The sequence below is a fragment of the Mobula birostris genome, chromosome 29 (assembly GCF_030028105.1).
Source record: "Mobula birostris isolate sMobBir1 chromosome 29, sMobBir1.hap1, whole genome shotgun sequence".
Taxonomy (NCBI): Eukaryota; Metazoa; Chordata; class Chondrichthyes; order Myliobatiformes; family Myliobatidae; genus Mobula; species Mobula birostris.
This window is the reverse complement of record NC_092398.1, coordinates 21,950,572-21,966,975: the sequence shown is the minus strand read 5'-3', so window position 1 is coordinate 21,966,975 and position 16,404 is coordinate 21,950,572. Positions and strand designations below refer to the sequence as shown.

The 16,404-nt window shown below is 57.2% G+C and overlaps 1 protein-coding gene across 1 annotated transcript in view; it reads right to left on the bottom strand.

The window, feature by feature from the left end:
• gnl3l (G protein nucleolar 3 like) overlaps window positions 1-16,404 on the bottom strand; it is a 43,664-nt gene that overhangs the window by 3,460 nt on the left and 23,800 nt on the right. The window contains exons 8-13 of the mRNA XM_072246941.1: window positions 16,044-16,188; window positions 15,217-15,304; window positions 7,469-7,646; window positions 5,988-6,130; window positions 963-1,099; window positions 561-706 (exon numbers count right to left, since the gene is read on the bottom strand). Of these exons, the coding sequence (XP_072103042.1) occupies window positions 561-706; window positions 963-1,099; window positions 5,988-6,130; window positions 7,469-7,646; window positions 15,217-15,304; window positions 16,044-16,188 (837 nt within the window). The remainder of the gene's footprint in view (window positions 1-560; window positions 707-962; window positions 1,100-5,987; window positions 6,131-7,468; window positions 7,647-15,216; window positions 15,305-16,043; window positions 16,189-16,404) is intronic.

The following is a 16,404-nucleotide window of genomic DNA, read 5'->3' as shown; positions in this document are numbered from 1 at the left end:
GCCACAGGGAGAGGGGAGAAGCTGTCCGATAACGGGGGGGGGGGGGGGGGGTGCAATTAAACTGTAGATGTTGGAAACCCAGAATACAATGTTGTACAGACTCAGCAAGTCAGACATCGACTGAGAGAGAGAGAGAGCAAACATTTCAGATGAGACAGTGGAAGGAGCTGCTCTCGGCCTTGTTTAAGGGAAAGAGAATATTGCATAGAGAATGAAAGTACCGGGGGTGGGGGGGGGAGGAGAGGAAAGGGGGAGGGAGAGGAAAGGGGGAGGGTGAGGAACGGGGGGAGGAGAGGAAAGGGGGAGGGTGAGGGACGGGGGGAGGTGAGGGACGGGGGGAAGGGGAGGGACGGGGGGAAGGTGAGGGACGGGGGGAAGGGGAGGGACGGGGGGAAGGGGAGGGACGGGGGGAAGGGGAGGGACGGGGGGAAGGGGAGGGACGGGGGAAGAGAAGTTAGGGAGAGGGGTAGGGGAGAGAGCAAGCAATAGAGAGAAGAACATACGACTGCGCGGGTTCCTGCTCGTTCCGACGGGTTCCCAGCGCACAGATCGATCAATACCTGTCCGTCAGAGCTCTCAGCGCGGTCCTTCTCTCGACTCGCTCCGTCCTCTGCCATGTCGGTGTCCAGGGGCAGTGGACTCTCGCCACAGGTCGGGCCCGCCGTTTCCATGCAGATCCCGGCCTCCTCCGGCGGAGATGCCATCTCTGCCGTTTGGGAGAGAACACCAGGGTTACTCAAAGTCAGCTTCGGCAGGCACGAGGAGGCATCGGCTCGTGGGGGAGGCGGGTAAGAGGGAGCACCAGACCAGGTGAAGGGTGGCGAGGATGGAGCGCCACACTCCGGGAGGCAGCGGCGTGCCACTCAGGTGGGGGGGGGGGGACGCACCACGGGTGGGGCAGTGAGGGGAGGAATCAATGGGGCGAGGACACAGGAGGGCAGTGAGGACAGGGAGCGACTCACCAGTCAGGGCCTCCAGGTTTCCCTTCTCCAGCTCCTCGATGTCGAAGGCTTTGCCCAGCTCGCTGACTATCTCGGCGCTGATGTGCGTGGGAAGGGTGTGAGTCTCGGGGGGATGAGTGAAGTAACGAATCTTGCCGCTGTGGAAGGAGTGGGGGTGGGGGTGGGGGTGGGGGTGGGGGTGCAGCGGATTTAACAGTGAGAATTTGGCACCCTCAAGAACCACAACCCCTGTACCAACAAACATTTACCTCCAATGGTCAAATGTGAAGACCCTCCCACAGTGCAGAACAGCACTCCCTCTTTGTCGCCCCTCCCACAGCACGGCATTCCCTCCTCACCACCCCTCCCACAACACGTCACTCCCTCCTCACCACTCCTCCCACAACACGTCACTCCCTCACCACCCCTCCCACAACACGTCACTTCCTCCTCACCACCCCTCCCATAACACGTCACCCCCTCCTCACCCCTCCCACAACACGTCACTCCCTCACCACCCCTCCCACAACACAGCATCCCCTCACCACCCCTCCCACAACACTTCACTCCCTCCTCACCACCCCTCCCACAACGTCACACCCTCCTCACTCCTCCCACAACACGTCACTCCCTCACCACCCCTCCCACAACACAGCATCCCCTCACCACCCCTCCCACAACACGTCACTCCCTCCTCACCACTCCTCCCACAACACGTCACTCCCTCCTCACCACCCCTCCCACAACACGTCACTCCCTCCTCACCACCCCTCCCACAACACGTCATTCCCTCCTCACCACCCCTCCCACAACACGTCACTCCCTCCTCACCCCTCCCACAACACGTCACTCCCTCCTCACCACCCCTCCCACAACACGTCACTCCCTCCTCACCACTCCTCCCACAACACGTCACTCCCTCCTCACCACCCCTCCCACAACACGTCATTCCCTCCTCACCACCCCTCCCACAACACGTCACTCCCTCCTCACCCCTCCCACAACACGTCACTCCCTCCTCACCACCCCTCCCACAACATGTCACTCCCTCCTCACCCCTCCCACAACACGTCACTCCCTCCTCACCACCCCTCCCACAACACGTCACTCCCTCACCACCCCCCCACAACACGTCACTCCCTCACCACCCCTCCCACAACACGTCACTCCCTCCTTACCACCCCTCCCACAACACAGCATCCCCTCCTCACCACCCCTCCCACAACACGTCACTCCCTCCTTACCACCCCTCCCACAACACGTCACTCCCTCCTCACCACCCCTCCCACAACACGTCACTCCCTCCTTACCACCCCTCCCACAACACGTCACTCCCTCCTCACCACCCCTCCCACAACACTTCACTCCCTCACCACCCCCCCACAACACGTCACTCCCTCACCACCCCCCACAACACGTCACTCCCTCCTCACCACCCCTCCCACAACACATCACTTCCTCCTCACCACCCCTCCCACAACACATCACTTCCTCCTCACCACCCCTCCCACAACACGTCACTCCCTCACCACCCCTCCCACAACACGTCACTCCCTCCTCACCACTCCTCCCACAACACGTCACTCCCTCACCACCCCTCCCACAACACAGCATCCCCTCACCACCTCTCCCACAACATAGCACCCCCTCCTCACCACCCCTCCCACAACACGTCACCCCCTCACCACCCCTCCCACAACATTACACCCCCTCCTCACCACCCCTCCCACAACACGTCACTCCCTCACCACCCCTCCCACAACACAGCATCCCCTCCTCACCACCCCTCCACAACACGTCACTCCCTCCTTACCACCCCTCCCACAACACGTCACTCCCTCACCACCCCTCCCACAACACGTCACTCCCTCTTTACCACCCCTCCCACAACACGTCACCCCCTCCTCACCACCCCCCCACAACACGTCACTCCCTCTTCACCACCCCTCCCACAACACGTCACTCCCTCACCACCCCCCACAACACGTCACCTCCTCACCACCCCTCCCACAACACAGTGTTCCTTCCTCACCACCCCTCCCACAACACGTCACTCCCTCCTCACCACCCCTCCCACAACACGTCACTCCCTCACCACCCCTCCACTATTCAGTAAGACCACAGCTGATCTGACTGTGGACTCGGCTCCAATTTCTCCCCACACTTCCCGTAATTCCCCTCTTCGTAGACTAACCCACAGCAGCACAGGAGTGGCCTCACCAGTAACCTTTCACAGTTGCAGCACAACCTCCCTGCTCATAAATCCAGTCCCTCTCCCAACGAAGGGCATCTTTCCATTTGCCTTCTCGGTAACCTGTTGTACCTGCAAACCAACCTTTTGCAATTCTCGCACAAGCACCCCCTCCCCGCCGACATCCTTCTGCACGACTGCACGCTGCAAATTTTCACCATTTAAATGAAAACATAAATAGTTCGATTACTTTCACCTTTGTCGTCCTCCTCTGCAACTTGCCCACTCAGTTGATGTGTCAATATCTCTCTGCAGATTCTTTGCACAATTCCCACCCATGGCCCAGGCAGGGATCCCCAATGTTCCTCCAGCAGAGCCTGGTGCTGCGGGTTCCAGCACATTCAATCTTCCCTGAAATCTTCTGCCTAGTCCCTCTCTGCTCCCGCCCGTATCCTAACACGGATAATCTCATCCACAATCTCTCCCGCCGATCGCCCTGCATGTAACTAGTAGAGTGGATAGGGGAGAACCAGTGGATGTGGTATATTTGGATTTTCAGAAGGCTTTTGACAAGGTCCCACACAGGAGATTAGTGTGCAAACTTAAAGCACACGGTATTGCGGGTAAGGTATTGGTGTGGGTGGAGAGTTGGATAGCAGACAGGAAGCAAAGAGTGGGAATAAACGGGACCTTTTCAGAATGGCAGGCAGTGACTAGTGGGGTACTGCAAGGCTCAGTGCTGGGACCCCAGTTGTTTACAATATATATTAATGACTTGGATGAGGGAATTAAATGCAGCATCTCCAAGTTTGCGGATGACACGAAGCTGGGTGGCAGTGTTAGCTGTGAGGAGGATGCTAAGAGGATGCAGGGTGACTTGGATAGGTTGGGTGAGTGGGCAAATTCATGGCAGATGCAATTTAATGTGGATAAATGTGAAGTTATCCACTTTGGTGGCAAAAATAGGAAAACAGATTATTATCTGAATGGTAGCCGATTAGGAAAAGGGGAGGTGCAACGAGACCTGGGTGTCATTATACACCAGTCATTGAAAGTGGGCATGCAGGTACAGCAGGCGGTGAAAAAGGCAAATGGTATGCTGGCATTTATAGCGAGGGGATTCGAGTACAGGAGCAGGGAGGTACTACTGCAGTTGTACAAGGCCTTGGTGAGACCACACCTGGAGTATTGTGTGCAGTTTTGGTCCCCTAATCTGAGGAAAGACATCCTTGCCATAGAGGGAGTACAAAGAAGGTTCACCAGATTGATTCCTGGGATGGCAGGACTTTCATATGAAGAAAGACTGGATGAACTGGGCTTGTACTTGTTGGAATTTAGAAGATTGAGGGGGGATCTGATTGAAACGTATAAGATCCTAAAGGGATTGGACAGGCTAGATGCAGGAAGATTGTTCCCGATGTTGGGGAAGTCCAGAACGAGGGGTCACAGTTTGAGGATAGAGGGGAAGCCTTTTAGGACCGAGATTAGGAAAAACTTCTTCACACAGAGAGTGGTGAATCTGTGGAATTCTCTGCCACAGGAAACAGTTGAGGCCAGTTCATTGGCTATATTTAAGAGGGAGTTAGATATGGCCCTTGTGGCTACAGGGGTCAGGGGGTATGGAGGGAAGGCTGGGGCGGGGTTCTGAGTTGGATGATCAGCCATGATCATAATGAATGGCGGTGCAGGCTCGAAGGGCCGAATGGCCTACTCCTGCACCTATTTTCTATGTATGTTTCTATGTATGTTTCTATGTGTCACCCTTCCAGCGACATTTCCCTCGCGCTGCCCCATCAACTCGCTGGTCTCCCTTTCTCCACAGCCTCAGATATAGATCTGGCCATGAACTCAGCACCTCCTGCCTTCTCTCCTTTACCCTCAATTCCCCCGCTTTGCAAAAGTCTTTCCAACTCTGTCTTCAATATACTTAACAAGGTGGCTTCTGCTGCTACCCTGTCTAGAGAATTCCACAGATTCACTGCTCCCTGGGTTCCTCCTTATCTTCATACTAAATGTATTCCCACAGATCTTGAGACTATGTTCCTATGTTCTAGTCTCACCAGCAGAAACGACTTTCCTGCCTCTACCCCCTTCATAATTTTATATGTTTCCAAAAGATCTCATCTCATTTTCCTGAGCTCCAGCAAGCGAGTGGCGGGGTGGAGATACGTCGCTACCAAAGGGGGTGCAAGACACGCCTTCCCTCCGCTAGCCTGCAGGTCACCCTTGGGCAAGGTGTAGCACCTGCTCAGCCCCTCAATCAGGGTCACCTGAAGCCATGGGAGAAGGTGGTGGACAGTCTTAAGAGCAGCCAGTGCATATCACAACTCCTGGTTATGTGACCACTGACGCCAGGCAGACAATCTCTGAAGAGTATTGATAATGGCTGGGGTCAAGCATCTTGGCTCCAGAAGGGGGCAATGGCAAACCACTTCTGTAGAAAAGTTTGCCAAGAACAATCATTGTCATGGAAAGACCATGATTGGCCACGTCATAGGACACGGCACATAATGATGATTTTGATAGTCCCAGGCAACTCATCGGCTAATGCCCTTGTCTCTGGATTCAGCCTGGTAAAGCTCGTCTGCACCAGTTCCACAGCTAGAATATCTTTCCTCAGCCTGACATGTCGACTGTTTATTCATTTCCACGGATGCTGCCTGACCCGCTGAGTCCCTCCAGTATCTTGTGTGTGCTGCTACGGATTTCAACCATTTCCAAAAACTCTCGTGTTTAACTCTTTCCTCAGGATTAAAATGCATATTGTCTCCCAACTGATGGACTAATAAAACTGGAGGACAAAACAGAAGCAGGCGAGTGAGCTGGGGGGCGCGGGGAGGGGACGGTGTTGATACCTGGTCCAGTCCGAGAGGACAGTCCTGGCGGCCTTCTCGTGATCCGGCACGGCACCTTTCTTCAGCCGACCCAGCCGCCGGGCCAGGAGTGCCAGGAACTCACGGGCGTCTCGGAAATCCCCGACCCCGTAGTGCTGCCGGACCTGCGGAAAGCACCGGGGGGGGGATTAGGAAACGTGCTGTCGGTTACGGGAACGTCACAGAACTGGGGGGGATTAGAAAACGTGACCTCGGTTACGGGAACGTCACAGAACTGGGGGGGGATTAGAAAACGTGATCTCGGTTACGGGAACGTCACAGAACTGGGGGGGGGATTAGAAAACGTGACCTCGGTTACGGGAACGTCACAGAACTGGGGGGGGGGGGATTAGAAAACGTGATCTCGGTTATGGGAACATCACAGAACTGGGGGGGGATTAGAAAACGTGATCTCGGTTACGGGAACGTCACAGAACTGGGGGGGGGATTAGAAAACGTGACCTCGGTTACGGGAACGTCACAGAACTGCGGGGGGGGGGATTAGAAAACGTGATCTCGGTTATGGGAACATCACAGAACTGGGGCGGGATTAGAAAACGTGATCTCGGTTACGGGAACGTCACAGAACTGGGGGGGGGAATTAGAAAACGTGTTCTGCGTTATGAGGACGTCACAGCATTGGGGGAGGATTAAAAAACTTATTCTCGGTTACGGGAACATCACAGCACTGGGGTGGTAACGGGGTTTGAACGCACAGGGGCATAGGGATTGACAGAGAAAGCCCGATCCCACCACCCCCATCACTGACACCATCCTCAAGAGGGCATCATCCATCATCGACACCTCCCTCTCCAACCACCAAACATCCGGCGATTATTTAAAAATACAGCACAGTAGTAAATCCTTCCAGCACAGTGAGCCTGAGCCACCAATTACACCCATGAGACGGACTAACCTACGAACCCGGACACCTACGGAATGTGGGAGGAAACCAGAGCACCCGGAGGAAACCCACACGGTCACTAGCCAGACTGCACTTGGAGCACTGTGAGCAGTTTGGGGCCTCTCGCCTCAGGAAGGATGTGCTGGCATTGGAGAAGGTCCAGAGGAGGCTGGTGGGAAGGATCCCGGGAGTACAATGGCCACTGAGTTTACGTCCGTGGTCTGCTGCTGCTGGAGCCCAGCCACATCAAGGTTCGACGTGTTGTGCGTTGGGAGATGCTCGTCTGCACACCGCTGTTCTAACGTGTGGTTCTTTGAGTTACTGTCACCTTGAACCAGTCTGGCCATTCTCCTCTGACCTCTCTCATTAACAAGGCGTTTTCACCCATAGAAATGCCGCTCGCTGGAGGTTTCTTCGGTCTTTCACCCCATACTCTATAAACTATAGGGACTGTAGTGTATGAAAATCCCAGCACTTCCTCAGAGAACGTACACACTCCTCACAGACTGCGGCAGGAATGGAACTCGGGATGCTAACGTACCCTAACCGTTACACTCACCTGTTCCTTGTTACAGCGACGCAGGATGGCGGCTACCGGCTGGACGGGGTCCGCCAACTGCTCAATCTTCACGCAGTTGCGGAGGATGACGGCGGCATCTGACGAGGAGCTGGCCATGACGATGCCCGGGCAGTCCAGCAGCTTGACGTGCTTGTCCAAGTGAACCTCCTGTAGGCACCTGCACCAGGGAGGGAGCAAGGGGGGTCACAGTCCCGAGAGACTCCATCCTCACTGTCCCGTCACAGACACAGAGTGAATCTCCCTCCACACCTTCCCATCACACACTCCCGGGGTCAGACACAGAGTGAAGCTCCCTCCACACCTTCCCATCACACACTCACGGGGTCAGACACAGAGTGAAGCTCCCTCCACACCGTCCCATCACACACTCCCGGGGTCAGACACAGAATGACACTCCCTCCACACCGTCCCATCATACACTCCCGGGGTCAGACACAGAGTGAAGCTCCCTCCACACCATCCCATCACTCACTCCCGGGGTCAGACACAGAGTGAAGCTCCCTCCACACCATCCCATCACACACTCCCGGGGTGAGACACAGAGTGAAGCTCCCTCCACACCATCCCATCACTCACTCCCGGGGTCAGACACAGAGAGGAGCTGTGCTGACTGAGCTGGGAGAAATTGAGGCAAAACTACTGGATAAAGTTCGTGGAATACTTTGGAGGTGGCTCTAAAAGTCTCTTGGACAACCGAGTGAGTGACGGCACTGGTGTGGAAACTCGGTGTGCAGTTTTACTGCCGGTTTGGGCTGGGTTTGTTGGCGGCTGCTAACTGTGTAGCTCCCAGCTGCGGCCGCTGGCAACTCGCCAGAAAGCCGGTTCGCTCCAAAACCGGAGGCAAATGCCGTCGTTCCCCCCCATTGACATCGGGGCAACGTTCCTCCTCCATTGTTTTCCTGATTTTCGTCCGGAGCATCTGGAAGGACGTTTCGGCCTCTCCCGGCCTGGGTCTCTGCAAGTCCGACGGAGCCTTTCCTGGCGTCGAGCCAGCGAGGAACTGTCGACTGCAAACTTTCCCGGCCAGTTATTCGACTCGTTCCAGGACTTCTAACCGGCACCGCTGTAGGACTGGAAAGAGCGCCAGCATGCTGGACCGGTCTCCAGGGAGTCGCGGGCCTTCGGGGAGTTACGCAAGGGCGGCTGCCTCCCCGGCCTCGGACAACGCCCTGTTTCGGTTGGTGAAGGTGGAACGTGGGGTGCAATGTATTTTGCGCCCTGGAATGACACTAGAAAAGTGTACGGAGGCAATGGAGGACCTTGTTGGGAAAGGTGGTATTCTGGCCACCGAGAAGGAGTTCGGAATGGCGGTGTTTTATCTGGTGAATGAAGAGCTAGTGCACCGGGCCCTAAGCAGGGGAGTCACGGTAGACAACATCTTTTTACCTATGGAGCTGGTGGCGGCTCCCACGCAACGTATCGTGCTTGGGCATGTTAAGCCTTTCATTCCAAATGAGGACTTGCTACCCCCACTGGCCCGTTTAGGGCAAGTAAGGTCGGAGATCACTGCCATCCGACACAAATTTAAGAGACGCACCCTCCGCACCGTAATCTCTTTCTGGCGTCAGGTATTCATGCAGCTGGAAAGGGAGGACGATGTTGAGGGCCGGTTTACTGTCCGGCACGAGGGAGTGGATTATCAGGTGTACTGGAGCTCCAGGCGCCCGCGGTGCCATGCGTGCAGGGGGGTGGGGCACTTTCGGAGGGACTGTCCTGCCACCCGGAACCCGAGGGAGCCCATTTCGGGCACCAGTGCCCCAGCTACCTCTGCCCCTGATTCTACTCCTGCACGTGCGTCTGCGCCTGCATCTGATCCTGCCCCCGCCCGTGATCCTGCCCCAGCCCCTCACCCTGCCCCTACCCCTGTCCTTACTCCTACGGCTGGGTCAGTCCCTGCTCCTCTCCCTGTGGTTCAGGTGGGGGACGGGGTGGAGTCTGTGCGGAGTAAGAAGGCAAAGGGGAAATCCAAACACAGTAAGAAGCGGGCCTTTGAGGCTGCAGAGCTCACGCCCATTTCGCCTGAAGTGGAGCGTGGGGCTCAGGGAGGTGCACAAGCAGACGGGGCGATGGAAACAGAAAGCACCGCCCCATCGGTGAAGCCTGCACCTGTGTGCTCCTCCGGTGTGAAGAGGAGAAGGGAACGTTCCCGTAAGAGGGCAGGGGATGTAGATGCGGGGGAGTCCCAGGAAGGGGTGGGAATCCAGGTAGGGGTTGGTTCTAAACCTGAGTCCCCAGATGTAGCCACCAGTCCTGGGGTAGATGGTGTGGTTGTGCAAAAAGCTTGTGATAGCCCTGCTTGCACAAATGAGGCAGCCCTGGAGGCCTCCACCCGGGACCTACAAGTCAGCGCCTCTCTGGAGGCCAGTGTACCGAATAATGTAAGAGGAGACGAGACAAAGCTCTCTCATTCTCAGCACCAGGCTGCTTGTGAATCCCTTGGACCAAAGGTGCCGGGTTCCCCTCTATGCCTGCCCCCTGGGGAGGGCGTTTTTCTGTGCACGTCGACCCCAGCAATTAATGACTTGCAGGGAGTCCCTGGGGATTGTCCCTCCACTGTCGCAAATGTGAATGAGGCTGATGCGACGGTGGAGCGGGCAGGTAAGAGCGAGGTGCCCGCTGCGTGGTATGGGTCACAAGTGCAGCCATCTATTGGAACATGCGGGGAGGCCGATGGGGATTCTGTCTGCAGTGACGGGTTGGAGGGGGACTCTTTCGATAGTGAAATAATAGACATCCTCACCCCTCCTGAGAAGTCCCCATTGATACCTGTAGAGGAAATTAAGCATTTTATTCTCACCTCTGAGGGTGCCAAGCACCGGCCTCAACTAGCCTCGCTACGCTGGCCCAGCATGCCGAGGCTGGTGAGGTCCTTGCGAGTCATCCTCGGATGAAAGGGAAAGGGAAAGAGGAATGCAGTGGCGGGGAACGACAGACGGCAACTAAAATCTTTCCTAGATGACCTAGTAAGGGACATTAGAGGGAGAAGCAGCCTCGCTCCTACGGGGGATGGTGGGTCACAGGGTGTCGCTGGTACCGCTCGAGCCCGGAAGGCAAAAAGTAACCTTGCTTTCTTTCCGGACAGTGTGGTGGAGGGCGCCTCCGCTCTCACCGAAATGGGCACAGCTGCTGAGACCTAGTGTGCTCCCACCATGAAGCTTACCATAGCTAGTCTCAACGTAAACGGCAGCAGGGGTCCTCTTCGCAGGCATAACAATTTCTCAGTCCTCAGGGATGGGCGGTATACGGTGAGTTTCCTGCAGGAAACCCATACCATCCCTGGGGACGAGTCTGCTTGGCACCTGGAGTGGCGGGGCGGGGTCTACATGAGCCACCTCAGCTCCATTTCTAGCGGGGTGGTGATCCTGTTGGCCCCGACTTTCCAGCCAGTAATTGAAAGAGTCCAAGACGTTGTGCCCGGCCGTCTGCTCCACCTGGTTGTGCGCCTGGATGGCGTACCATTGCATTTTATCAATGTGTATGCTCCCAGGCGCGGTGTGATGCAGACGCGCCTATTCTGCCAGCTGTCCACCCTGCTGAGCTCCATCGATCCTGGGGATTGCGTCATCCTCGGGGGAGATTTCAATTGTACCCTCGAGGCGGAGGACCGCTCGGGCCTCCAACGCGACCCAGCATCGGCAAAAAAGTTAAAGGAGCTAGTCGGCTCCTTTGACTTGGTGGACAGCTGGCGGAATCTTCACCCCAACTCTAGCGCCTTCTCGAGAAGGTCTAGAGAAGGAGGTTCCAGGATAGACCGCATTTACATCTCTCGGGCCTACGTCTCCCGCGTGTCGGCGTCCTCCATGCGGCCGGTGTCGTGCTCGGATCATCACCTTGTGTGGATGGAATTTATTCCATTACACCCTCGGGTGGGATCTGGGTATTGGCATTTTAACAACCGGATGCTGGAGGACAGCTGATTCCGGGATTCGTTCCGAGCTTTCTGGGTCTCCTGGAAGGAGAGGCGGAGAGAGTTCTGCTCCCTACGGCTATGGTGGGATGTGGGCAAAGCCCACATCTGGTTTTTATGTCGTGAGTACACTAGGGGGTCGACAAAGAGGCGGGGCTCTGAGGTTGAGCGGCTTGAGAGAGCGTTGCTTGACCTGGAGTCCCGCCTCGGTCCGACCGCTGGAGACCAGCAGCTGTGGCAGGAATACCAGGAGAAGAAGGACGCACTAAGGAACCTGCAGCTCCAGCAGTCCCGAGGTGCGCACGTGAGGTCACGGATCCAAATGCTGCAGGATTTGGACCGTGGCTCACCCTTCTTCTACTCGTTGGAAAGGTGGCGGGGAGTTCAAAATCAGCTAGTGGAGCTGCTGGCTGCCGATGGCTCCTCCATCACGGACCCTGATGGAATTAACAACGAGGTCCGTTCATTCTATCGGTCCTTATTCTCGCCTGATCCGTCAAATGCGGAGGCGTGTAATGAGGTCTGGAAGGATTTGCCTAAGGTCAGCCCAGAGGATGCAGTGCGTCTGGATGCCCCCCTGACTCGGGAGGAGCTGTCCACTGCCCTTCGGCAACGCCGGAGGGGCAAGTCCCCTGGTTTGGATGGACTGAGTGTTGAGTTTTATCAGGCTTTTTGGGATGTCCTGGGGGATGATTACAGCCTTGTCCTAGGGGAGAGCCTAGCCACCGGAGAAATGCCCCTCTCATGGCGAAGAGCTGTTGTGGTCCTACTGCCCAAGAAGGGAGACCTCCGCCTGCTAAAGGACTGGCGGCCGGTCTCCCTCTTGTGCGTGGACTACAAGATCTTCGCCCGGGCAATGGCCAACCGTCTGGGTTCGGTAATTGGACAGGTGGTCCATCCTGACCAATCTTACACAGTCCCGGGCCGCTCCATCCAGGACAATGTCCACCTAGTACGGGACCTGATCCACCTACTCCAGGAGACTGGGATCCCGGCAGCGTTTCTTTCTCTTGACCAGGAGAAGGCTTTTGACCGGGTGGACCACAGTTTCCTGGTGGGCACCCTGCAGGCTTTTGGGCTTGGACCACACTTTGTGGCCCGAGTTCGGCTCCTGTACTCTGCCGCAGAGTGCCTAGTTAAGATTAACGGATCATTGACAGGACCTATCCACTTCCGAAGAGGAGTGCGTCAAGGGTGCCCCATGTCCGGTCAACTGTATGCGATCTGTGTCGAGCCATTCCTCAGCCTTCTTCGGCGAAGGCTGACAGGTCTGGTTCTGCGCGAACCGGACATGGGGGTCGTCCTCTCGGCCTACGCCGATGACGTACTCCTCATGATGACAGACCCCTGTGACCTGCGGAGGATGCGCGAGTGCCAAGATGTTTTCTCGGCGGCATCCTCCGCCAGGATCAACTGGGCGAAATGTTCCGGACTCTTAGTAGGCTAGTGGCAGGTGGACTCCCTGCCGGAGGAGATGAGAGCTTTTGAGTGGAGCACCAGACGTCTTCTCTATCTGGGAGTCTACCTGAGTCCTTCTGGGGAGACCTGGCTGGCGAACTGGCGGGACCTGGAGACAAAGGTCATGGCCCGGCTAGGGCGCTGGTCAGGCCTTCTCAGGGTGCTTTCCTATCGAGGCAGGGTGGTGGTCATAAACCAGATGGTGGCCTCCATGTTGTGGTACCGGATGGTCACCTTGGCCCCCCCCCGCCCCTTTTGTCGCAAGAATGCAGAGGAAGCTAGTGGACTTCTTCTGGGGAAACAGGAAGCACTGGGTCTCTGCAGCGGTTCTGAGTCTCCCAGAAGGAGAGGGCGGACAGTCGCTGGTGTGTGTACGCACACGACTGGCGGCTCTCCGCCTCAGGACTCTGCAGAGATTCCTGTACGCCGAGCACCCTCCCAGGTGGCACGTGTTGGCGACTTTCTTCCTCCGGAGGGGCTGCTGTCTTGCCGAAGATATGTAGCTACCACCGGCGGGCGTCAGCCGTGCTGCTTTGCAGAGGTTGCCCGGCTTCTATCAGGACCTACTGAGAGTCTGGAACATGGTTGCCTCAGGCCGGGAATCCCCTCCTCTGGCAGAGGGCGGGGTCCTGGCCGACCGTTGCCCTGTCTCAACGGATGTCAGTGCGGCTCAGGTGTGTGGAACGACTCAAACTGAGCTGCTCGTCGGGCCCAGGCCCCGCAGCCTTACCCGAGAGACGAATCCACACAACTTGAGCCATCTTTCATCAACACCCACAATCCCATTCAGGGATGCAGGCAGGAGGTACCTTTATGGGCTGCTGCTCCACACCCTCCACTTCCTAGCATTTGTCCACCGTCCCGACACGCCATGGCGGTCGGTCTTTCCACCTGGAGGTGAGGGGGGTCCCCAATGGAAGTCCCTTTACAAGGGAGTCCTTCCCATGCACCTTGGGGATCTCGGCTGGAGGGTGCTGCATAAAGCAAGTGCCCTGCAATAAGTTCTTTAGTTTGTACACGGATCTCCCAGCCGCGTGTCACCTCTGCGGGCTGGAGGAGACCGTGTACCATATGTACGTGGAGTGTGTGAGGCTGCAGCCCCTTTTCGCGTATTTGCGTGGGCTGCTTCTCGCCTTCTGGTTGCATTTCAGTCCCACCTTATTCATATATGGTCATCCAGTAAGGAGGGGGGCACAGAGGGATGAGGATGTCCTTGTCAATTTGCTCCTGGGGCTGGCGAAAATTGCCATCCGTGGCTCCTGGAAAAGGGTGGCAGGAGGTTCTCCCCGGGCGGACTGCCTGGCTATGTTTAGGGGGTATGTTCGTGCCCGGGTGAATATTGAAAAGGAATACGCACAGTCCACAGCGACCGTAGAGATGTTCCGGGACCGTTGGGCTCCATGGGGTGTAAATGCCATCATTGATGAGGATGGCAATATATTGGTTTAACATGTATTGTCTGTTTGTAGTGTTGTAAATGTGTTAGTCACTGGTTTTGTAAATATTGTATAGCACCGACATTTGTAATAAAGAACTTTAGAAATAAATTAAAAAAAAAAAAAAAGGGGGGTCAGACACAGAGTGAAGCTCCCTCCACACCGTCCCATCACACACTCCCGGGGTCAGACTCAGAGTGAAACTCCCTCCACACCGTCCCATCACACACTCCCGGGGTCAGACACAGAGTGAAGCTCCCTCCACACCGTCCCATCACACACTCCCGGGGTCAGACACAGAGCGAAGCTCCCTCCACACCGTCCCATCACACACTCCCGGGGTCAGACACAGAGTGAAGCTCCCTCCACACCGTCCCATCACACACTCCCGGGGTCAGACACAGAGTGAAACTCCCTCTGCACCGTCCCATCACACACTCCCGGGGTCAGACACAGAGTGAAGCTCCCTCCACACCGTCCCATCACACACTCCCGGGGTCAGACACAGAGCGAAGCTCCCTCCACACCGTCCCATCACACACTCCCGGGGTCAGACAGAGAGTGAATATCCCTTCACACCATCCCATCACACACTCCCGAGGTCAGACACAGAGCGAATCTCCCTCCGCACCATCCCATCACACACTCCCGGGGTCAGACACAGAGTGAATCTCCATCCGCACCGTCCCATCACACACTCCCGAGGTCAGACACAGAGTGAAGCTCCCTCCGCACCGTCCCATCACACACTCCCGGGGTCAGACACAGAGTGAAGCTCCCTCCACACCGTCCCATCACACACTCCCGGGGTCAGACACAGAGTGAAACTTCCTCCACACCGTCCCATCACACAGTCCTCATGTGACGCCCTTTCCCTCACGAGTTCCTGCCGCGGAAAGTTCAGCAGAGGTGAGGAGTTCACTCACTTGGTGACGCCGGGGGTGGCCCCTACATTGCAGGCGCGTGTTCGCTTCAGGCTGTTGATGAGGCTGCTCTTCCCCACATTCGGAAATCCTGGGGGGGGGGTGAAAGAGACGGGTATAGCGAGTGAGAGGGGCAAGGAGGAGTGTGTGATGGAGCGAGGGAGTCGGACAGAGGTGCAGGAGGAGGGGAGGGAGCGAAAAGGAAGCCAGCAACCACCCCTCTCCCCCTCTCTCCTGGCCCACTCTCCGCAGCCCCCGTTCTCCAAGGCTGGTCCCTCCCCACCCCAAGCGGGATTGACTCGCTGCTGCCTCGAGCATGGGTAGGGCTTTTCCCACAGTCGGCCCCTGGCCCCCTCCTCTGTGGGCTGGGATGGGACCCGGCAGCTAGCGGGTTGGCACCCCGTGGAGAAACCAGGAGCTTTGGGCAAGCCGCATTCACCCAGTTGTGAGCCTGGGCAATGGCACGCGGCGTCTGCCATCTTGGTGAGGTCAGCGCCAGGAATGGGGGGTTTGGTGGGAGCAGAGCCACAGGGAAAGCATTCCCTCCCCCACCCCCATTCCTTGGGGAACCCATCCCTCTGCCACCTTGGATACTGGCCAGTGAGGAATGGGGAACTGGAGTGGTGGGGTACTGGGAGAGAGAAACACTGGGGACTGGGAGGGGAGACAGGGAGGTGCAGAAGGGCAGAGAGGTGAGGGGAGAAGGGCTGGGAGGAAGAAGGGTAAGGAGAGAAGTGAGGGGGGGGAGGCAGGGATTCAGGCGATGATGTGTCTCCTCCCACCTCCCCATAACCTTTGACCCAGCAGCCTCCTTGACAACGGATACCCACCGACCACTCCCACAGTGATGGCGGTCTTGAGGCCCTGGTTACGGCAGTAGTTCCCCAGCAGACGCATCAGGTTGTCGGCCCCCACGCACGCATTGCTCTGCAGAAGGTCAGCACACGCCCGGTCCACGGGAACCCGGCTTCGGTGCTGAGCGGTAGGGACGGAGTGGAAGGAGAGGGGGGGAGGGAGAGAGAGGGGGGGAGGGAGAGAGAGGGGGGGAGGGAGAGAGAGGGGGGGAGGGAGAGAGAGGGGGGGAGGGAGAGAGAGGGGGGGAGGGAGAGAGAGGGGGGGAGGGAGAGAGAGGGGGGGAGGGAGAGAGAGGGGGGGAGGGAGAGGGGGGAGGAGGGAGAGGGGGGGGGAGGG